The sequence below is a fragment of the Pseudorasbora parva genome, chromosome 19 (assembly GCF_024679245.1).
Source record: "Pseudorasbora parva isolate DD20220531a chromosome 19, ASM2467924v1, whole genome shotgun sequence".
In the NCBI taxonomy this organism is placed as follows: Eukaryota; Metazoa; Chordata; class Actinopteri; order Cypriniformes; family Gobionidae; genus Pseudorasbora; species Pseudorasbora parva.
Genome location: NC_090190.1, coordinates 39,352,510 through 39,375,741, shown reverse-complemented (window position 1 = coordinate 39,375,741; position 23,232 = coordinate 39,352,510). Strand labels below are relative to the sequence as shown.

At 38.6% G+C, this 23,232-nt stretch overlaps 3 protein-coding genes across 4 annotated transcripts; 1 reads left to right on the top strand and 2 right to left on the bottom strand.

Moving 5' to 3' along the window:
- Nucleotides 1-163: 163 nt before the first annotated feature.
- On the bottom strand, nucleotides 164-4,007 carry clec3bb (C-type lectin domain family 3, member Bb). Its single transcript, XM_067425807.1, has 3 exons — nucleotides 3,736-4,007; nucleotides 3,035-3,139; nucleotides 164-922 (listed from the first exon to the last, which is right to left on the bottom strand). The coding sequence occupies exons 1-3, from the start codon at nucleotides 3,836-3,838 to the stop codon at nucleotides 540-542; spliced, it is 591 nt and encodes a 196-aa protein (XP_067281908.1). The 5' UTR covers nucleotides 3,839-4,007; the 3' UTR covers nucleotides 164-539.
- Nucleotides 4,008-7,312: 3,305 nt separating this feature from the next.
- exosc7 (exosome component 7) lies at nucleotides 7,313-13,967 on the bottom strand. The gene is made up of 8 exons (XM_067426035.1): nucleotides 13,841-13,967; nucleotides 13,255-13,356; nucleotides 13,070-13,164; nucleotides 11,458-11,623; nucleotides 11,294-11,364; nucleotides 10,293-10,416; nucleotides 10,001-10,156; nucleotides 7,313-7,475 (listed from the first exon to the last, which is right to left on the bottom strand). The coding sequence occupies exons 1-8, from the start codon at nucleotides 13,895-13,897 to the stop codon at nucleotides 7,371-7,373; spliced, it is 876 nt and encodes a 291-aa protein (XP_067282136.1). The 5' UTR covers nucleotides 13,898-13,967; the 3' UTR covers nucleotides 7,313-7,370.
- Nucleotides 13,968-14,032: 65 nt separating this feature from the next.
- hgh1 (HGH1 homolog (S. cerevisiae)) lies at nucleotides 14,033-22,702 on the top strand. Of its 2 annotated transcripts, none has more exons than XM_067426034.1 (7): nucleotides 14,033-14,103; nucleotides 14,573-15,158; nucleotides 17,512-17,612; nucleotides 17,753-17,851; nucleotides 18,396-18,487; nucleotides 20,067-20,189; nucleotides 22,429-22,702. In XM_067426034.1, the coding sequence occupies exons 2-7, from the start codon at nucleotides 14,617-14,619 to the stop codon at nucleotides 22,603-22,605; spliced, it is 1,134 nt and encodes a 377-aa protein (XP_067282135.1). In that variant the 5' UTR covers nucleotides 14,033-14,103; nucleotides 14,573-14,616; the 3' UTR covers nucleotides 22,606-22,702. The 2 variants fall into 2 exon arrangements, with proteins under 2 accessions (XP_067282135.1, XP_067282134.1); XM_067426033.1 differs by having other exon boundaries at nucleotides 14,035-14,103; nucleotides 14,578-15,158.
- Nucleotides 22,703-23,232: the final 530 nt, after the last annotated feature.

Here is a 23,232-nt window from a genome sequence, read left to right as displayed (position 1 = left end):
GCCTCCCTAAAATGTGATGCATGAATCTGACAATTCAACACTCAATTTGAATAAAAGCATAATCAAATCAGCCCAACTATTTAATAAATTAAAGGCATATCAATTTTCTGCTTTACTTTACATTGGCCTTTTTTATGCCAAATGTGAAAAATATACAAGCACATATTTGATAACATTTTATTGAGAGTAAATGTTCAGGTTATATCAGGCTAGACATTAGTTTGTTAGAAAATAAACAAGTAACAAAGCTAGCTATCTGAAATAATCATCGTTCTGGGTTTTTAACAGTCAAAGGCCATGACATCTGATTTAGGCTGAGTGTTTTTGGCTGGATGTTAATGGAGACCGTTCAAAAATGAACTTTATTACAGTGTTCAATCTTTGATTATAGGTCAGCTTTCGTATCTGAACATTTTTATGGAGTAAAATGACATTCTGTGCTCGCCTCAAGAGAAAAATATACAATTATGGAAGCAGGATAATATACAAGCAGGATTGTGCAATGGAAAGGACAGCTTCAGGTCAAGGGCTGGATGATCTCAGACGATGTTGAACTCGCAGACGGAGGCCCGCTCCTCGCGACAGCTCTCGTCCAGCCACTTTCCGCCGGAGAGCACGGCGCAGTTTTTCGCGCTGCCGCCGTTGGGTTGCGGGAGCTTCCAGTTCTTGTAGCGGATGTTTGAGCCGGTCTGGTCCACCCACACGCCCTCAGTTTGCATGTCGTTTATGCCCAGCCAGATGTCAGCGTCTGGTCCGATGCTCTGGCGCACATAACCATGGAGTTGCGTGTTTTCGTCTGATGATAGCGGCGTGCTGAGGATTCCTCCCTTTGCGATGCAGTCTTCGTTGGCCGTGTGGTAGCGCTTCTTCACGGCGTCCACCAGAAAACACTTCCCGGGGATCTTCATGCCTCTCAGGCAGACTAGCGGAGAATAAAATGCATTGTGTGTTAAAACTTGGCTCATATACTGTAAAGTCTGATTGTTGTTGTTTTAAAATAAAAGTGTAACTCAAAACCCAGGGCATTTTAAGCTCATTAGCTTATTTAGTCTACATATTAATGTCTCCAACTTGCCCCTCGCTGATACACGGAGTGAGCCACGCCCACATATACAGGTCAGCCAATCACAACAGAGGTCATTTACATCTCAGGTGCAGAATAAACAACCATTTAACCATTTAATTTTAGCGGCATCTAGTGGTGAGGTTGTGAATTGCAACCGTCCACCGCTCACCCCTCCCCACAGGACAACCATGTCGTCTGAGACAGCAGAGATTAGTTTAATGCTCTATAGAGAAGTTTGTCCGTTTAGGGCTACTGTAGGAACATGACGCTGCAAAACGGGGACCACTGTAAGGGGACCCGCAGGGTATGCAGATAGAAACGTCTCATTCAAAGGACATAATGGTTCCTTATGTAAGGTACTATACTCCACTGAAAACATAGTAATGAATATGATATTGTACTTCTGTCAATAGATCCTTATAAACATTACACGCTGCACCTTTAACTCACCAACATGCTAGCGGGGCTCTTAGTGCTTTTAAATTAACATTTAAATAATCATAAATTTGGTATCGTTCGAAAGCTTACAAACTGTTAAACCGTTTTGAAAATGGTCACTGTTACCATGGAAACGGTACTCTCAATTATTTTAGCAGGCTCCTCCCCTCGTGGGCGGTGTCAGATTTCCTATTACAACATTTATTTTAACTCCTGTATGATCAAAACCTTTCCTAATCTTGACTAAACGCACATTGTCGGAAAGGTCGGAGTCTCAAGGTTCTATATTTTGTGATATAAGTCAGTGGTTCCCAAACCTGTCCTGGAGGAACACCAGCCCTGCACATCAGACACACCCACTTCAGGTCCTGCCATCTCTACTAATGAGCTGATGAGTTGGATCAGGTGTGTCTGATGAGGGAAACATGCAAAAATGTGCAGTGCTGGGGGTCCTCCAGGACAGGTTTGGGAATATTTGGACACAAATGTATTCATTTATTAAAGGAGAAGGCATTAAAAAATCAGTGGAATGTGGGTGACACCCGGTGGGTGTGTTTGGTACAGCGCCTGAACAATATCTCATGGGAACTTCACATTTGGAGCACAACTTGGTTAGGCATATGGCTCTGATTTTATAGTAATTTTAGTTTATTTGTATAATTGTATAGTTTATTTTGTTAAAATATATATTTTATATTACATAAAAGAAAAAAAGGCAGGTTTTTTATTTATTTACATTTTTGATTAACAGTAAATGTAAACTTCCATAACCTTGTCATACTTTCATTTGAAGCAATAATCTGCAGAGTGTCTTCTCTAAAAACAAGACCAAACTTCAGTCTATATCCAAAGCATTCCTGAATTACAGCCATTTAGGTTTGGACAGTGCATCTTCACATTTATTCTCAAAAAGGGGGGTGACCGTTAGGGTGAGTGGGAAATGATCACCTAAAATGAAATTATGACTGACTTTGGTGCAGGAAACCTTTATTAATATTATAAGTTAACTGCAGGCAAAACTTTATATACAACGATGAAAAAAAGGTGCAGACTATGGCTTAAAAAAGTTCTTAAAATAAACCCGTTCAAACTTTAAACAAACTCATTGATTTGGCTTTAAAATGGCAACTAGAGTGATGTTTGGCTTGTGTTAACTAGTCCATTTTTAAATTATTAGTAATAGTGTTATGAAATAAAATATGACACATTTGTCTCAACATTCCCTCATAGATCAAACACTGAATGACATCTGGCTCTGCGTTCTCCAGGGAAAACACACACACGCTGTAAGAATCACCAAAAGCTCCACGTGGAGCCCATGTGTCTTATGTAAGTGGATGAACTCTAATCCAAACAATACGCCACGGTTTATGGTACAGCGTGTTCGTTTTCGAGTCTCTACTGTTTGAGTTTTTTATATCACAGCGTCTGGATGCAGATGATTGGTGTGTATCTCTCTCTCTCTCTCTCTCTCTCTCTCTCTCTCTCTCTCTCTCTCTCTCTCTCTCTCTCTCTCTCTCTCTCTCTCACCCGTCTGCAGAGCCTGCTGCTCCTTCAGATGATTCAGTTCCTCCACGATGTCATTGATCTGCTGCTGCAGGTCCTCCAGAGCAGCGCTGGCTCGAGCATCTGAGTCTGACACACACAGGACACACTCAACAACCAGTTAAATAAGCAAATACACTCAAGTCTTTTTAGTGTTACAGTAAAGAGAATCATCGAAGATAATGGGAATCACAAAAAAGAAAAATAGCAAAATACATGCATTACAATAGTACATTTTTCCTAAATGCAATATATATATATATATATATATATATATATATATATATATATATATATATATATATATATATATATATATATATAAAAATTAGATATTATATTTTATTATTTTTATTTAATGTATTTAATTACAAAAAAGTAAAATGCAAAAAATTAATTAGTTTACTCCCATATGTATAGATGTGCAATACATTTTCATAAAATCATTATTTTTTATGTTTAATACATTTTATTACATTAGATTAGTGAATTTGTTTTAAAATGAGTTGTTTTTTGCAACTGATTTTTAAACCTTAAAACTGTGTTTAACTTGATAAAAAAAAAGAAGTAAAATCCACATCAATGCACAGAACTCTCTCTTCATCTATGCAGCTTTCCACGTGAATAACCAAATGAATAAATGATCTAACTGAAGACAAAAATGAGCAGGAATCCTCCTGTCTTACCTTTTTTAGTGGTGGGTTTTTTTCTGAGAGTGTTCTGCTGCTGTGAGGAGTGTGTGAGGAGCAGCAGGACTGCGAACAGAAGACAGCCGTCTCTGAGTCTCATGGTGAAGTCTGGAGAACGAGGACAGATCTCAGTCTCTGCTTCTCAGTCCAGCTCACGCAGGAAAACTGCTGGAAGAAGAACCGCTGCAGTCGCTCTTCATCCTGAGCGGAGAGGAGGAGTGACCTCCTCACACACACACACGCACACACACTTATACACACACACACATTTATACACACACTCACAGACACACACACACACACACACACACACACACACACACACACACACACACACACACGCACGCACAGACACAAACACACACACACACACACACACACACACACACACACACACACACACACACACACACACACACACACACACACACACACGCACGCACAGACACAAACACACACACACACACACACACTCACACACACACACACACACATTTACACACTCACAGACACACACAGACAGATAGACACACACACTTATACACACACTCACAGACACACACAGACAGATACACAAACACATATGCGCGTGCACGCACGCACGCACGCACGCACGCACGCACGCACACACACACACACACACACACAGACACACATATATACACACACTCACAGACTCACAGACACACAGACAGACAGACAGACACACACAGACAGATACACACACACACACGCGCACGCACAATCAAAAACACATTTGCACGTGCACACACACACACACACAAACTCACACACAAACTCTCACAGACACACACACACATACTCTCTCACACTTACACATGCACAGACAATCACATAAATTATTGTCCAAAATGTTACCTTTGACATTTTTTCCTTCACACTAATTGTTTTGAGTTTTAGTTAATTTTTTGTTTAAATTTTGCTAAATGCCATGGAAATATACTTAACATAAAAAATGTATGAAAAAGGGTTGAACGTGTGTATTCAGTAATGGTAGCGCTTGTACATATTTTTATTTGTATTAAATATTAACAATAGTATATATAGAACTGCCTTGCACGGTTTCTCTCTCCATTGTTTCCCACTCCTTTAAAAAGCTCCTGTGATTTATTCAGCAGATTCTAAAATGGGATCCATATTTAGGATGACTTTACTAACACAGACGAGCCGGTTCTCAGGTTACTCAGAGCTCCTTCAGAGTCCCAGAGCACGCGAGGTCTGGTCAGGACACTTCTCCCATCATGCATACCTCTGGTGTATAAAGTTGTTATCTGTGCATGATAGCTGCTGTTTGTTTTGGGCTCATGCCAGAGGAAGAAGCAGAGCTATTATGGGATGGAATAGATCCAGACTCACATCGGCTGTCTGGAGGGCCCGAGCGCTCGGATCTTCCTCAGCCGACACGTGGCAGAAGACACAAGCTGGACACAATCTACAGCACCTGTCAACTTAGTCTATAAATCCTTAAAGGGTTAGTTCACCCAAAAATGAAAATGATTTCATGAATTACTCACCCTCATGTCGTTGGACACCCGTAAGACCTTCGTTCATCTTCGGAACACAAATGAAGATATTTTTGTTGAAAGCTGAGAAAGGCTTCAGAAAGGCCTCCATTGGCATTCAGTACATTCCCACTGACCCACTCACAAGACCCATAAAGGCACTAAAGACGTCGATACAAAGCCCATCTCACTACAGCGGCTGTGCAATCATTTTACAATGTGACGAGAATAGTTATTGTGCAAAATAATGACTTTATCCGCCAAGTTATTGTCTTCCGTGTAGGTCTTGGACGTGCCTTCTGGGTCATGAACGGCGGATCTGCGTCATATTCTCGCGCATGCGTCGAGTTCACGTCAATATCTTGGCGGATAAAGTCGTTATTTTGATTTTTGTGCGCACAATAACTATTCTCGTCACATTGTAAAATGATTGCACAGCCGCTGTAGTGAGATGGACTTTGTATCGACGTCTTTAGTGCCTTTATGGGTCTTGTGAGTGGGAATGTCCTGAATGCCAATGGAGGCCTTTCTGAAGCCTTTCTCAGCTTTCAACAAAAATATCTTCATTTGTGTTCTGAAGATGAACGAAGGTCTTACAGGTGTCCAACGACATGAGGGTGAGTAATTCATGAAATAATTTTCATTTTTGGGTGAACTAACCGTTTAAAGTCACCATGAAATCAATGATATATTGCAGTATATAAATGATTAATCTATGCACATCATTAATAAATAACGCCTGATGATAAAATAATAACTGATGATGTGTTTACTGCCGTGAGTAAATCTTTCATGTATTCATACTCTTGTGTAATTGACGCCCCATCCTAAATAAATCCGTCTCTTCCGGGATACCCTGAAATTTTGAATATTCCAATCTAATATGATTTCTGACCTGTAAGGTTGCCAGAATAATAATCTTACACGGTGTGTTAATAGGCCAGAGGAGAACTGGCACCCCGACTGAGTCTGGTTTCTCCCAAGGTTTATTTTTCTCCATCATGCCCTGATGGAGTTTTGGTTCCTCGCCACTGTCGCCTTTGGCTTTGCTTGCTCAGTTGGGGACACTATGATTAAAGTTATTCAACTAATTATACAAATAAAATGTATGAATTAGGTTTTATTTATTTCTATAAACTATAATACTGATATGCCAACATTGTCGCTATATGATAAATTAAAATAAGCTGATAACATCACTGTTTTCTCCAGTACGACTGTACAGCCAAATCTAATTTTGTTGCAATATTGTCCTGTTTGACACTGCGAAGCTGCTTTGACACAATCGTGATTGTAAAAGCGCTTTATAAATAAAGTTGATTGGTGTGGGAGGAGCAACCTGTCCCTCATAAGAGAACTACCAATAGCAAACCACAACCAAACAATCAATTCCCACTGGACAAAATCAAGTCCTACTCTACATTTGTTCTTGTTTGTGAAGCCATTTCACCGGGATACACGTCACAATAGGGAAGAAATGTCCTGCCCTGAGACATAAACATCACCAACACACAGCGACTTCAAGGATTCTCATTTCATCTATTTTTAGGTATTCAGGTAAAGTCAGGTATTAAAAAGCCTTAAATCGCACTAAAATTCAGCATTCAGTCATATTAAAAGGACCCATAGACATCATATAGATCAACGCCCTATTGAGCGCTATTGGCACGTCGAGCCGTGGAGCCGCCATCTTGGACCGGTCGCCAGCTCCACTCAGTGTAACTTGTTTGTCAGGTGCAGTGAGCTGTCAGCGCATTTAATCAAATCTCACTGAATACCTAACCGATTGTAACGCGGGTTTTTTTGCTGCAAAGGTCATTAATGTAGCTATGATACAAGACACATGGTTCAGCGTATTTTAATATTCTTAAGTCCTATTCGGACGGTAATTGTTTCTCGTGGCGTCAACCTACATGATGTCTATGAAAAGGACCATTCAAACCAGCCTAGTCTGAGTTCAGACAGATGGAAAAATGAAGAAAACAAAAACAGCAACGTTACATAACCTCGCAATAAAGGACTCTATGTTAGATCAACACATCACAAACGTTGTAGGAAACTGAACTCATTTATTTGAAAAAACAAAAACAAAAAAAGGTACAAAAATAGCTATCCAAGGAATCCCACTTTCTGTCGTTTGTTGCCAAGACTCTCTTCTTTCTGCAGCAGTTCCATGAGCGGCGCATGAAGAGTCTTTCCCACACGCTTCCCGGCCTACGACACAACATTTCATCACAGTGAATACATGAGCAACTTTACACAAGTGAAAGTGTGCAAAAATAAAAGCTCTAGACAGACTCAGACTGCACAGATAAACAACACGAGCTGGAGGAAGCTCTAATACACAGTAATGTAAACTCCAGTGTGTGGAGCCAAAGTTTAACCCAAGAACGTCTACTGTATCATATACACTGTTGGGAACGTTACTTTAAAAAAGTTATTAGTTAATGTTACTCACTATTTGTTCCAAAAAGTAACTGAGTTAGTAACTGAATTACTCTATAATAAAGGTAACTCGTTACCAGGGAAAGTAACTATTTGCGTTACTCAAAAAAAAAAAAAGTTCCTATAAATCATAGAATTTTGAATAATTATAATTATTTTAATTATAATTATCATATTATTATAATATTAGATTTTTTTTAAACCAGTTTTCACAAGTCAGATGAAATTAGTAGATCAGACAAGTGTTTGTACATAACTTTCGAAATGTATTGCCAGTGTTGGTCAAGTTACGTGTTGTCCCCAATATTAAATGTTAAATGAATGAAATGGACACTAAATAGAATAAATTATTATTATAAAACATTGTACACTAACCTACTCTATTTTAATGTTGCTGTGGGACAATGTGAGATACACCTATCAAATTCAATACATTATTGTAAATATCAGTAATATAGTGGAATAATAAAACAAAATAGATTGTTTTGAACTGTAATATTTATTGCACAGACCACAACTGGCCATCAAATCTAAAAATAAATGATGCTCCTTAAGAAAAGTCTACCAAAAATAGAAAATAACAAAAATAATAAATATATTACTAGCCTAACTTACATAGTCTACTCTTTGTAGTGCACATTACAATTCTAAAACTGTCACACAACTTCACAACTGGTAGATATACTGTAGCCTGCTCGAATAATTTTCTTCCACACAAAAGTAAATAGTTTAACAAGAAGTGAAGTGCTCTCAAGTCTTGTTTGTATGGCGGGCTTAGCCACTCTGCCGTGGGTATTTTCGCAATGATTTCCCGGAAAGAATCCGACAACGGCAGCATGTCCTCGACTATATATATATATATATTATTTTGTTAAATTCTGTCTGGGAAATTTTGGAAAATTTTGATTTCTATGATCTACATATATGCATTTTAAGATGTTCTGATGAAAATGGCTTTGTTAATATTTCTTGTTTGTTAATTAGGCCTACATTATGAATCACATAGGCATATTTTCAGTTAAAAATTGTGAAATTAGAGTAGACAAAAGTTTATTAATTTGCCTGAATATTTTTGTGAAAATAAATCTTGGCCGCAAAAGAGAAAAATAAATGACAGATGTCTTAACTTTCATTTTTACAAAAGGTGCATCTATCTGCTACAGAGGCTCAGATGTACACACACACACACACACACACACACACACACACACACACACACACACACACACACACACACACACACACACACACACACACACCTCTGCTTCTGACGTGCGCTCTGCTCCGCGCCGCTGCGGATTGAAGAACACGCAGACTAAAAAAGACGGAACGAAGCAGAAGCCTCCCGCCATCCAAAAAAGCAGGATTACATTAATGCTGGGATGAGCGGAAGCATGCATGCATGTCCTTGACTTTCTTCATGTTGTATTTGTAGCTTGTCGTTGCAATCCTTGTGAGGCATGCAAGATGTTCATTGGTGAGGTGGTTTCTCTGTTAGAATCGTCCTAACTTAGCGTCGTGGAATGTATTTGGTGTGCATATAATATGCAGTTTTTCGCGTGCATATGATACGCGTATTATACGCACGAACCCCCCACCCCCATCCAAGAGCGTGTCATATACACGCCATAAAGTGCATATCATATGCATGTGAAAAACTGCGTAGCATATGCACGCCAAAACTCATATACATTCCACGAGATTGCACACTCGTACTATTGATACGCATTCACATGATATAATGCGAGACGCAAATTAAAGCTTGGCGAGCCGCATGAGGCTCGTGAGCCGCGCAATGAGAAACACTGGCCCAAAGCATCACACTGCCTCCGCCGGCTTTCCCTTGCCGTGATAATCAGTGTTATTCACTTCACCTGGTCATAATGTTATGCTTGGTCCTTGTACATCTTACTTTTTGGCCATATAAACATACAGTAATTTCAAATTTGTGTTCAGTTTGGGCCTCTGAATAAAATGGACTTCCATATTCTCACTATATGATACTATATGAACCATAAAAGTCTGATGAATGATACTTTTAAATGATACATATGGAAACGTTTTGTTACGTTTTTGTTGTATATTCTGTCTAAAGGTTTGATAAAATGTTCCATTTAGAAAAAAAAAGTCTTTCTTTTCTGACTTTGAGTTCATATGTCATGCTTTGCAGGGTTAGGGATTTGAACAAACTCCTTCTTCTGGGAGTAAAAGTGATGCCTTAGCAAACATCACTAATTATAAGAGTAAAATAAAAGATCAGCAAAGTTTAAAACTACTATGGAAAATAATCTGACCTCTGTCATCTCAAAGATGCTCTCCGGGTCCAGACTTCCTCTTCCCATCTTCCTGACGCATGTGACCATTCCTTTGTGTGTGACTGATATCAGGAGACTGGCCACAGAACAGGCCTTTTCCTGCAGTGTGGCGTCCACCACGTGTCTGTGACCAATCTGAAGGCCACAAACACATACGATATAATGTTACATATATAATATAATATATCATGTAAGAGTTACATTAACACATAGCGGTATATGACATGAGGAGAGTGGTGCATTGTGGGTAACGGCCCGGGCTTTACTGCACCTTGCACAGGGTTACGATGCACGGCACATTCTCCACATTGATTCGCATGCAATCGTACGGGTCGTCGGACAGCTCGATCTCCTTCCCGCCCTCCTCATCCTCAGATATGTGCACTTTGGGAATTCTGTTTCGGGAAAAAGGATACTTTTACTTTTCTTGTCACTCATTTACTGTTTTCACAACATTTAACCAGGAAATTTCAATCATTATTTTGAATGTTTATGATTAAAGCATAAAAAAATATTTTATAGTGGATTGACAGGTGAATGCATTAATCCTGGGAATTAATGATTTAATAGGTAAACTTTTTAGTACAAATATTTGTACGAAACAAAAATAGGTCCTGAAATATACTAAATAACTGCTAAAAAATTAAAACCTGTGCAATATAATAATAAAAAAAAACATATTCATTAAATAAAGTTGCTATTGTTAAATAAAACTATTACATTGGTTTGTTAAATGAAATAAAGCTGAAAAAATAAAATGTATATATTAGATAAAAACTTAAAATTAGAAGTATAAGTTAAGGTACTAAAATAACTAAAACTGAAAAAATGCTTAATAGAAATATTAAACAACAAACTGACATGCAATTAAAAACTTTAGTTATAAAGTAAATATAAAAATTAATAAACAATACATTAAAAAAATGGCCATGACCTGGAAAAAGTTTTACTATTGTTAACTAAAACTTTAAAAAAAAATCCTGAATCATTAAATAATTCTAAAATAAAATATTAGATAGAACATTTTAAAATGAGAAATGTTGCCTTGTCAAACAAGTTAAATTATTAAAATTTATAAAACAAATAAAATTAAAAATGCATATAAATGAATGAAAAACTAAAATGACCACTGAAAATATACAAATAAAAGGTAATTTAAAATATTATATAATAATATCATAAATAATACTAAAATAACGCAGTGCCAGTTGTAACATCTCCTGATGGAAACCTCAGTTCTGATGGGAAGAGACACATACAGTAGTAACTCACCGTGTATTAAACAGAGCAGCTTTGATAGCGATGGATATGGCGTCAAACAGGTTCCCGTCACACTGCAGCAGCTGTCCAGACAATCATGCATTTAAATGAAGAATAAACCAATGGCATTTAGTCACATTATCAATGGGCCAATCTCAGGATGCGGTGTGACTTACCAGCACGTCCACGTACAGCACCCAGCAGTTCTCGCCCGGGCAGATGCAGAGGGAGCGCAGGTCCACGCTGTGCCTGTTGTTGAACACTTTATAGAGGACGTTACTGAGCTCCACCCCCAGCTCCTCCCCACCACGCCCCTCAAACTCCGGAGTGGCGTTTGCTGAGCTGCAAAAGAAACGCCAAGCACTTTATACACATCAGGAAGGTGAGAAAACTGATGTGACTGTGTCTTATTCGCACATACATCATAGACATATAACCACACATCATCTATGGCTATTCACTGCTAATTTGCATATTTATACAATGAAATACAATGAAATACCAGCACTGTAGCCTAGAAATCTAGACGCACCCTAGCGGCAGCAAATTTAATTTGCCAGCAAGTGTCATCTAGGCACTCTCAATACCCTTCTGAGCTGTATTCCTCAGAATCTGGACGGCCCAATCACATCGTGTATAGAGTCGGTGGGCGGGGCCATAATGACGACGGCCGAGTTGCGTTTGCGTGCTTCTAGTCAACACAGAAGCTGGCGAACGGCGGCGGTCTTTCGAATCAGCTTTGACCGCGACTCTGGAAGACTTGGAGTTAAGCTTTTCTCTGAGAAAAGAACAAAGAACGGCACTGAAGTCATTCTTAAAAAGGGAAGATGTGTTCGGAGTTTAGCCGACCGGATACAGCGAATGTTTAATCTGTCAGCGAGCTCCGCTTCACCTTCGTTGCTCTGGTTGGTTGTAGCGCTATCCTATCGCGTGCAGAGGGAGTTTGAAAGACAACCGTTTATCCGCCCCTCAGATTGAGCTGTCAATGGTGAGTTTCCAGACCAAACATCTTGATGTGGGTCCGGCTTGTCAGGCTACCAGCACTGGTCAATTATGTGCATATCTCGAAACATACTGTATGTGCTAAACTGTCTAATAAAATGCATCGGATCGCTTCTAAAAAAACAAACAAAACAAAAAAACAGTATCGGTGCATCTCTATACTGTCTTATTAATTGCGTTGTATCTTATGCATTAATCATTGGAATTTTATTATTTTAAATATAATTTTTTTTGGGAACTTTTTAATATAAATAAATATATTCAAAACAAAAGCCCGAGATATACTTAATCTTGCTCATGGGAGAACTATGAAAGCTTGTTTCTGCCACAGAATAAAACATTTAAAAAAGGTAATTGCAACCTTTCCCCTCACAACTCTGACTTTTTTTCTCAGAACTGCATGATATAAACTCGCAATTGCATGTTATAAAGTCAGAATTGTGAGATATAAACTTTTTTTCTCACTATTGTCAGTTCATATCTCTCAATTATGACTTTTTAACACACAATTATGAGGATAAAAGTCAAAATTGCAAGATAATAAACATTTTCTTTTAAATAGTTTTATTCTTGGCCGGAAATTAGCTTCCCTAGAGAACTGCTTAAACAGAACTAACCTATTTTTTAAATATTGTAGATAATAAGTAAAGTATATATATATATATATATATATATATATATATATATATATATATATATATATATATATATATATATATATATATATATATACTATAGAAATGTGTTATTTTCTACTAATACTATATATATATATAAAACACTCACCAGTCTACAAAAAACTCCAGATAACCTTCGTCTGGCACCATGGGTTTGGGTTTCCCAATCTCTGCCTTTACTCCTACGAGAACATCTGTGTGACCCTGTCAAACACACACACACAACACACTGCATCACAAAAACCCTGGTATTGGACCCCATGTCATTAAAACAATCTGTTTAATTCAGCTTACAAGACTAATTTTAGCAGAACCATCAGTGTTTGAAACCACATCCGTCTCGATCTCCATGTGTCTGTAGTCTTCACATCCTCGTCCGTCCAATCTCAGGTCATCCTGTCAACGATATTCACAATTTAACCCTGAGGTGCTCATGATGAACATCCTCATGATGTTTCCGAAACTCATAAGAACGGATTATAGACTTAATTTCAGGCGAATAAAACACTTCAAACATTTTCCAGGACAAATATTAGCCTTTTGGGGTCTCAGATGTTTTTATTTGCTTTGTTACACTGCATACATTTACATTTAAGAGCTGTCAATGGGGTTTGTTTATGTCAGGGACACATAAAAAAAAGAAGAAAACATATTACAGTTAAAGGTTATATTATTGTCATGTTTTTTTTTTAATCTATACTACTGACACATCTAGGATCACAAATATAAATACACTACAGTCAAACTCACAGCATGAACACAGTTCACATCAGAATTCACGTATATGCGGGTTTTTATAGATGTACACATTTTTTCTGCCTTATTAATTGAAAGTTAAATAAACACAAATCATATATTTCAACCGTGTGCTTTGACTTACTCGAACTCCATGGATTAGATAAACCTTCTCCGCTTCGCTCACTTGAACTGCTGCCATGTTTCAAACACACGCACTATATTCTGCGTCATCACAAAGCGCGAGGAGCGGCCAGCGAAGGCGGAGCCTGGAGTTAACCAACCAATCATATGCCAGTTCGTTAAAAAAATTGTGCGTAATGGGGAATCTGATTGGGTCGGGATTATGTCAATTCCTTCAGCAGGAACTACATTCAGCGCACATGTGTTCTGTATATCGCCAATGTGGTATGTATATTCTTTTTAAACACATACAAAAATGTAAACAAAACGATTAATATTATATCACATATATTCTGCGCTCCATACAGTTGTGTTGAACTATGATAGGTCAGATTTTTGTTTTTGCGTGTTCGATGTACTGTAAACATGGCGATCGGTTTGTTATGATTATAATATTTCTCTACTGTAATGCTGCACAATCATAATAAACTCTGACTACTTACAAAACCGGTGTTAAGTCACTGTGATACCATGATAAACTGATGACTGATAACTGTCTGATATTATTATTATCAGGGAAGTGCTGGAACTATCAGTGTTTTCTTTTGCAGTTTGAATAAAACTTAGTTATTAAATATTCTAGCATATTAATTAAAAACATATTTATTATAGGACTTTAGCTGTCTGATATTATTATTATTATTATTATTATTATTACTCTAGTAGTGCTTAAACTGTATTTTTTTCTTTTGAGGTTAGACTAAAAGGGAAACAAAATCTGGATTAAACTGAGCCAAGATGCTTAGCGATGGAGAAGCAACAGAACTGCTGTCATTTCTCACCCTGGGGACGAGAGCTGATGTCAAAGGTCAGGCCTCAGAATACATCCTGGGCCTCACAGGAAACCGGGATGGGTGCCGGTACCTGCAGTCTAAGCCAGACTGCCTCAAAGCCCTGGTGACTTTAACCAGCGACCCCTCTATCGCCATCGTCAAGGACTGTTTTCATGCCCTGATTAACCTCTCAGCGGACGAGACTCTTCATCAGCCTTTGGTCAAAGAGACAGACTTACTGACCAAACTGCTCCCGAAGCTGTTGGACCCAGAGTACGTGTTTGCGGATCGGATCTGCACCATCCTCAGTAACCTGAGCCGACACGAGCGGACGTGCAAGGAGGTGTTCAGAGCTCTGCAGGAGCAGAATATCGGACTGGACCGAGTGGTGGAAATCTTCTGCACTGAGGGTTTCAATAAGAAAGCTTCGCTACACTATCTGGGACCCCTGCTGTCCAACCTCACACAGCTGCCCGAGGCACGGAACTTCATCCTGGACAAGGACAGGTGCGCTAACTAGAGCTGGACCCAATCATTACATACTAAAACACTGCATTATCATATTTCCAAAAAATCCATGGTATTAACATAGTGTCAAATAAAACATGGTATTATCATGGTACAGGTAAGAAAAAACCATAATGCTGTGCGTCATGGCTAAAAAACATAGCATTATCATTGTAGGAGTACAAAATCTTGATATTATCATATAGTACATGGCCAAAAAACATGGTATTACTATGGTAGGAGTAAAATATATATATATATATATATATATATATATATATATATATATATATATATATATATATATATATATATTACCATAGTACATATAAAAACACATGGTATTACCAAGGTAGGTGTAAAAAAAGATATAATATTAGCATAATAAATGTCTAAAAAATAGTATTATCATGGTAGGAGTAAAATAAAAATGATATTCCCATAGCATAGTACATGACCAAAAACATGGTATTACTAAGGTAGGAGTAAAAAAAAAAGATATTACCATGGTACATGAACAAAAACATGTTATTACCATAATAGTAACAAAAGATATATTACCATAGTACATGACCATTATTTGCTTTGAGAATGTTAATGGAGAAGTACAGAGAGGGTCAGAAAGAGCTGCATTGTGTCTTTGTGGATTTAGAGAAAGCATATGACAGAGTGCCAAGAGAGGAGCTGTGGTATTGTATGAGGAGGTCTGGAGTGGCAGAGAAGTATGTTAGAGTGGTCCAGGATATGTATGAGAGCAGTAGGACAGGGGTAAGGTGTGCCAGAGGACTTCACGGTGAAGGTGGGACTGCATCAAGGATCGACTCTGAGCCCCTTCTTTCTTGCGGTGGTGATGGACAGGCTGACAGATGAGGTCAGACAGGAATCTCCATGGACTATGATGTTTGCGGATGACATTGTGATCTGTAGTGAGAGCAGGGAGCAGGTGGAGGAAAGTCTAGAGAGGTGGAGGTTTGCTCTGGAGAGAAGAGAAATGAAGGTTAGCCGCAGCATGACAAAATACATGTGTGTGAATGAGAGAGAACCAAGTGGAACAGTGAGGTTACAGGGAGAAGAGGTAAAGAAGGTGCAGGATTTTAAGTACTTAGGGTCCAACAGTCCAGAGCAATGGGGAGTGTGGAAAAGAGGTGAAGAAGTGTGTGCAGGCAGGTTGGAATGGATGGAGAAAAGTGTCAGGTCTGTTGTGTGATAAGAGTACCAGCAAGAATGAAAGGAAAGGTGTACAGGACAGTTGTGAGACCAGCGATGTTGTATGGTTTGGAGACAGTTGCACTGAGGAAAAGACAGGAGGAAGAGCTAGAGGTTGAGCTGAAGATGTTGAGGTTCTCTTTGGGAGTGATGAGGATGTATAGGATCAGGAATGAGTACATCAAAGGGACAGCACATGTGAGATGTTTTGGAGACAAAGTTAGAGAGGCCAGGTTGAGATGGTTTGGACATGTTCAGAGGAGGAGATTGAATATATTGGTAAAAGGATGCTGAGGTTAGAGCTGCCAGACAGGAGGTCAAGAGGAAGACCAAAGAGGAGGTTTATGGATGATTATGTTTATACAGATGATTCGCTGTGGCGACCACCCTGAAGGAAACAGCCGAAAGATAAAGAAGAAGCCCATAGTACATGACCGAAAAAATGGTATTACTATGGTAAGAGTAAAAAACAAAAATAAAATACCCTTAGTGTGACCAAAAACATGGTATTTCTATTTTACCATGGTAGGAGTAAAACAAATATATTATTACCACAGTACATGACCAGAAACATGGTATTACATGGTATTATTAATGTTGTAGGAGTAAAATAAGATAGAACATTATCATAGTACATTTAAAAACATGGTATTATCATTGTATGGCTTAAAAATGCATGATATTACCATAGTTTATGTCCAATAAACATGGTATTATTATGTTACAGGCAACAAAAACATGGTATTATCGTGGTAGAAGTAAAAAAGATATAATATTACCATAGTACGTGACCAAAACCATGGTATTATTTATAATGTAGGAGTAAAAAAAGATAGAACATTATCATAGTATGTTTAAAAACATCAAAAAAAAAAACATTAAAAAAGTGTGATATTACCATAGTTCATGTCCAAAAACCATGGTATTATTATTATTGTAGGAGTAAAAAAAAGATTGGTATTATCATGGTATGGCTTATCAAGGTATGGCTTAAAAATGTGTGATATTACCATAGTTCATGTCCAAAAAACATGGTATTATTATGTTACAGGCAACAAAAACATAGTATTATCACAGTATATCTCCAAAGGCATGGTGATGCAGTGATACTAGACAGTATGACAGTGGTTGTGTATTGTTTGCACAGGTGTGTGGTTCAGAGGATTCTGCCGTACACACAGTACGAGGAGTCGAGCATCAGGAGAGGAGGAGTGGTGGGAACGCTCAGAAACTGCTGCTTTGACTACGGTACCAAATGCGCTTGTGTTGGCTTCAATCATCTGCGGTGTAAATAACCGTAAAGAGCATGCGATTACTGTCTGCAATGTCTATCATCTAAAGGACGTCAATGCAAAAATGAGTGCATTTAATCATTTTTGTCCATACAGCCCATCATGAGTGGTTGCTTGGTGATGCGGTGGATATTTTGCCGTTTCTTTTATTACCATTGGCTGGACCAGAGGAGCTCTCTGAGGAAGAGAATGAAGGTGATGCTCTTTAAATCACATTTAAGCTCACAGATCCAAGCTCAAAAAGCTTTACTTTCCTTCGCCTGCTGTCTGATGATACACTCGTCCAGTAGATGGCGTTCTTTACTCATTTTGATGACACACAGGTTGAACGTTTATTGTATTTCCAACAACACGTGTAAGGAAAATGGAAGGAACAGTGGAAATACTAAGTTTGCGGTTTCATAAAAGCTGTTTGAAATGTTTATACGTGCCATATTCTCCTCTTAATGCACCACACTTTCTGACCACAATAGCTTATACACAGATTGCAAAAAGGATAGGAACTTTTCTAGTTAATAAATGACCTTATATGACCTTACTGAAGTGCTTTCATGGTCTGTACTTCATTCGTTTGCAGTATGTTTGAGCTTTATAATAGGCAAGCATTGCTCATACTTACTGTTTTTACTTCAGAAAGTGTTTTAAAGGTGACGTGTGTCATTTTTGTGCCACTATTTTAACAGCAAAACAATGATACGCCTTTAACATATTTATTCCTATAATTCTGTCTGTTTTAAAGGTTTGCCGGTGGACTTGCAGTACCTGCCGGATGATAAAAAGAGAGAAGATGATCCTGATATCCGCAAGATGCTCTTAGAAACACTCATTCTCGTAAAAATCTCAAATCTTTCACATATATCTATCATTTCCCTGTTTTTAACTAATTGCAATATGCTATTATTCAAATGTTTGGGGTTGGGAAAATGTCTTAATGTTGTGGAAAGAAGTCTCTTCTGCTCACCAAGGCTGCATTTATGGGATAAAAAATACAGTTATATTATTAAATATTATTACAATTTAAAGGGGGGGTGAAACACTCAGTTTCAGTCAGTGTCATGTCAATCTTGAGTACTTATAGAGTAGCATTGCATCCTGCATATCTCCGAAAAGTCTTTATTTTTTTTATAATTATATAAGAAAGATGCGCTGTTCCGAGTCTTTCTGAAAAAAGCCGAGCGGGTGGGGGCGTATCGTGTGAGCGGAGCTAAATAATGACGTGTGCACGCCGCTGCTATTGTGTTGAGTCGAGTGCGTCGTAAAGCTGTCTCATCCCTAACAGCGGAAAAAAAACTTTATTCAAAATAAAAATATGGCTTTTAATCAGATACAGCCATACATCTATGATCCGGAATCAGACCCAGAGGCTGCAGTTGAACAGGAGCAGCAGCAAAAACGACTAGAGCAGGACGTCTCTATGTGGTACAAGTTATACACTAACTATATAATATGCTTAGCGGCTTGTGTTATTTACATATTTATACTTGAATTATATCGTCGTATTTTTGTCTTTGAAGGTGTACATGTGGGAAGTGCAGTTGTGCACGTGTGTGTGTGTGTTTACGCGTGGTTTGTAGACAGTAAGCGGACTAAAAAAAACACAGACATTTGAAGCAGTCTCACTCACCCTTCTAACGTTGGGACTGCTCCATCATTCAGCATTAGGCGATTGGGAAAATCCGGCGTCGAGCTGGGCCTTGTTTATGAAACAGTCGGCACCGAAATGCAGCGAACAGATATAAACATTCGCGCAACTCAGTTGCTGATCCGGAAAAGCAAATTACATCCACTGTTGCCTTAACGCAGGGTTTTTGGGGAATCTGTGCAGCCAGCGCTTTGATGGGCGTAGGCTGTTGCTTTCGCTCTCTCCCTCTCTCTCCCTCGCTCTCTCTCACGCGCTTCCGGTAGAATTGTCCGTAAGGCCCATACAAGGAAATTCCGCCCCCATTAACGTCAAAGGGGACGCATGATCTCAAAAAACTTGCCGAAACTTATGACTAACCGGAAGTAGTATTTTTGACAAAGAAATACTCCCATCAAACGTCCACCTTAACTTTTGAAACTTTGTCTATGTTTAGTATGGGATTCCAAGTCTTTAACAGTGTAAAAAGATCAGTATGCATGAAACAGCATTTCACCCCCCCTTTAAAGTAATTGTGAAAATAAACCATGATATGGTTTTTCAGGATTTTCTGATGAATAGAAAGTTCAGAAGAACAGCATTTATTTGAATTAGAAATCTTTTGTAACATTATAAATGTCTTTTTATACAAAAGTATGAAGTTCTTTAAAAAAAAAAAATCATACCGACCACCAGTGACCACAAACTTTTGAACGATAGAGTATAATAATCACTATATTTTTCCTCTTGTCTGCCTGTAGTTCAGCTTCTTAATGACCTGTTTGTGTTCAGCTTACAGCAACTAGAGCGGGCCGAGACATCATGAAGAACAAGAACGTTTATCCCATCATGAGGGAGTTTCACAATTGGGAAACAGATCCGCATGTTGTCTCAGCCTGTGAGAAACTCGTCCAGGTATTGTAAAGATAGGCAGCATTGCATAAATCTTTTATGGAAAAAACATTGCTTTTTTCTCTAAGCAATGAGTACGAGTTGATATGAGGCTATTTTACGCATTTTTGTGGGTACTGTGTTATTTACTGTACACATTATTAGCCCATTAGGTCCAGTTCAGTACAAATCAGTGCAATTCCATCCAGTTTCACTATTGCACAGAGATGATGTAAAAAACATGGCCTATTCATGTATTTTTCAGACTGTAAACAAATCGCTAACTCAATCATAGATATGTATATGTAGATTACACATTCACGCCTGAAGTCTATTGCAGATATAGATATTCATACATACATGTGTCTATGGTTGCAGACGCTCATTCAACGTGCTCTTGAAAGTTCACAGACTAGCTTTGACTGTTCCAATATGGCGGACAGCTTACGTATAGCGGCCCATAGAAACAATGGGGTGTCTATGTATAAATACTACTACTATAAAAGTAAAAGCTACTAGGCAAATACAGATGGCAGAACACTGAATAATATACTACATAAAACAGGAAAATTGCCCAGGCCAACATACTTCATAATTTAACTCATCGATATCCATGAAATAAACGCTTTACTAACACACTCACTGTGACCAAAAAATATTTCATCATACCTTTAGCTTAATCAGTAGAGCTGCGTTTTTGTGGCGCTGTAAGTTCGTGTCAATTGTGCCAATCAAATTGTGACTGTGAAACAGACTGTCCTTTTGCTTTTGAAGCCTAATATTAACGCTAGAAAGACTATGCACTTGGCAATTGTGATTTTTAATAAAAATAGTCTGTCATCATTAAAGTCCCCATGAAATCAAAATGGAAGTTTTTGGCTTTTAGTATGAATATGTTAGCATTGCTGGTATCTATAAGCTAATGTGCTCCAAAACAATGACAAATTTGGATTCGCAAATGTCAGTCTGCCAATATGGATCAATGATTTTGATGACATCACTGCACATCAGCTTCTCAACAGATTCTGTCCAATCAAATGATCTCTAGAATCTGAAGCTCCGCCCCCTACATTATATACAGATGCTGGAGCTGCGGCTAAAATCTGCAACTTGTTCACACATTTACAATTTTCTACATGGTGAATGGCACATAGTGGACTATATAGGGGATAGGGAACGATTCAGAATATGCTTTCCATTGGGGCGAATGAAGTCTGGATTCACGATAGTTTCACATTAGTGTCAGTGAACCACCACAGCTCCGGTCGACACGAGAGCACAGAGCGGATCATGTGATCGAGTCGGCAGACCTGAAAACCTATCGCACCCGTTTGAATTCTGCACAGAATGATATTTTAAAGCGATATGGAGGAGATTAGGATAGTGATTGGGAGGAAAATGCAGCTATTTAAAAAAAAGGGGAGGAGCTGTTAAATATGTCCGGCCTTGTCTTCCTGTTTCAGTGGAAATTAAATAACTACATTAAATAATGCTGTGCATTTCAAGGCACTTCAGTGGGCCTTTAAAATCCTCTTTCACATTCATCCTGACTGAGGGGGCAGGATTGTCCGGGTTAAGGGGCGATGCCCTCCCCATGGCACCGGTCCTGCTATTGCATCTCTATTGCATCACTTTTGCAAGGTCATTGCATGCAACATTTTCTGTGGATGTTGTGCTTTGGAAGACCCCAGACAGTATGCAGATCAGTTCCAGTCCTCCAAAACCAGGATTTATGAGTTGGGTTGAAAAAAGCAGGAGACACTAATTTGGTGGAAAAAGCCTGTTCCTTGTACCGTGGCAGGCGTATATTTGGGTACGGCCCCATGGAAAAGATGTCACAGGGTCTCCTATTAAAGCATGATATTCTCCATAACGTCTGGGAGATCCCTTTTGAACTCCCGGCCAGAAGCAGTGGTTCGGCCATTTGCCTCAACCCAACCATTTTAATTAGCGTCAATAAAACAGCTAATATGCCAAGCACAGAACGAAGCTAATATTTATCCAGGATTAATGGGCACTTTTTCATAATGCAGCAGTTTCTAACTAACACGACTTTAACAGCTATCATGTTACTGACGTTTTTCCATGTTGTCGGGTTCCCGAAATTGGTGCTGGGGAATGACAGTAAAACTGAAGTGCTGCCTGGCATCTCATTAGCTCCCGTCCTGCGCCATTACCACTGTTCTCTTGATATGCAGCTCTTGACGGAACGTATTTAGGTCCATTAGGGCTTTATGTGCAATTTTGTGTGTCTTTCATTAAGGTTTTGATTGGAGACGAGCCGGAGGAGGGAATGGAGAATCTGATGGAGATTGAGATTCCCAAAGACGTGGAGGAAAAACTGAAAGAACTGGATGCCAAAGAGCAGGAACAAATCGAAAAGGACATACAGGAAACTGAGAAGAACCAGAATGAATCTCCACAGGGCCTGGAGAGATAAAAGGACATCAAACACAATAAACAAACATTTACTTCTTGAAATGGACTTGATTAAATTTAATGTACAACATCACTGAATAAAAAGCTCTGCATAACAATGGATTTTGACCTCTTCTGTATTAAGAATGCACAAACCTGGTTTGTGGATAACATAGCTGTTTTTTAATCTGTTCTAAGCTGGTTTATGGAGTTGACTAGCAGGTGGTGAAGATACCAGGTCACACTATTGCTTGTATACGCTGGTCTAGTCTGGGTGTTCAACCACCTTAATCAGCATGAACCAGCTAGATACCAGCCACTACGTTTCAAAACAGATACCACCTTAAACTGTTTTTAGCTGGATCTTCCAGCAGATTTAAAGACATTGAATGTGCATCAGCTGGATCTTGTATATCTTAAAAAAGACGAATGGTATTCTGACTTCTTCAACATTTTTAGACAGTAGTCTTTGAAATTGCTGTAGGGTGATTTATATTATAAAGATATATTCATCTCCAATCTTCTATAGACTTTAAAAAAAACGTGTGAGGTTAACAAACTAGTACAGTATTTTGAAGCTGGTAATCTAAGGGTTGGTGTAAAAGACTAAAATCCCACACTTTGCATTGGACTTGCTGATGTAAGGCTT

Coding starts and splice junctions, on each gene's coding strand:
- clec3bb (XM_067425807.1), bottom strand. CDS start 3,838: ATGAGACTCAGAGACGGCTGTCTTCTGTTCGCAGTCCTGCTGCTCCTC. Junction 3,140..3,735: donor AAAACCCACCACTAAAAAAG/GTAAGACAGGAG, acceptor TGTGTGTGTCAG/ACTCAGATGCTCGAGCCAGC. Junction 923..3,034: donor GCAGCAGGCTCTGCAGACGG/GTGAGAGAGAGA, acceptor ATTCTCCGCTAG/TCTGCCTGAGAGGCATGAAG.
- exosc7 (XM_067426035.1), bottom strand. CDS start 13,897: ATGGCAGCAGTTCAAGTGAGCGAAGCGGAGAAGGTTTATCTAATCCAT. Junction 13,165..13,254: donor GTTCTGCTAAAATTAGTCTT/GTAAGCTGAATT, acceptor TGTGTTTGACAG/GGTCACACAGATGTTCTCGT. Junction 11,624..13,069: donor CTGGAGTTTTTTGTAGACTG/GTGAGTGTTTTA, acceptor TTTCTTTTGCAG/CTCAGCAAACGCCACTCCGG.
- hgh1 (XM_067426034.1), top strand. CDS start 14,617: ATGCTTAGCGATGGAGAAGCAACAGAACTGCTGTCATTTCTCACCCTG. Junction 17,613..17,752: donor AAACTGCTGCTTTGACTACG/GTACCAAATGCG, acceptor TTGTCCATACAG/CCCATCATGAGTGGTTGCTT. Junction 18,488..20,066: donor TCTTAGAAACACTCATTCTC/GTAAAAATCTCA, acceptor GTTTGTGTTCAG/CTTACAGCAACTAGAGCGGG.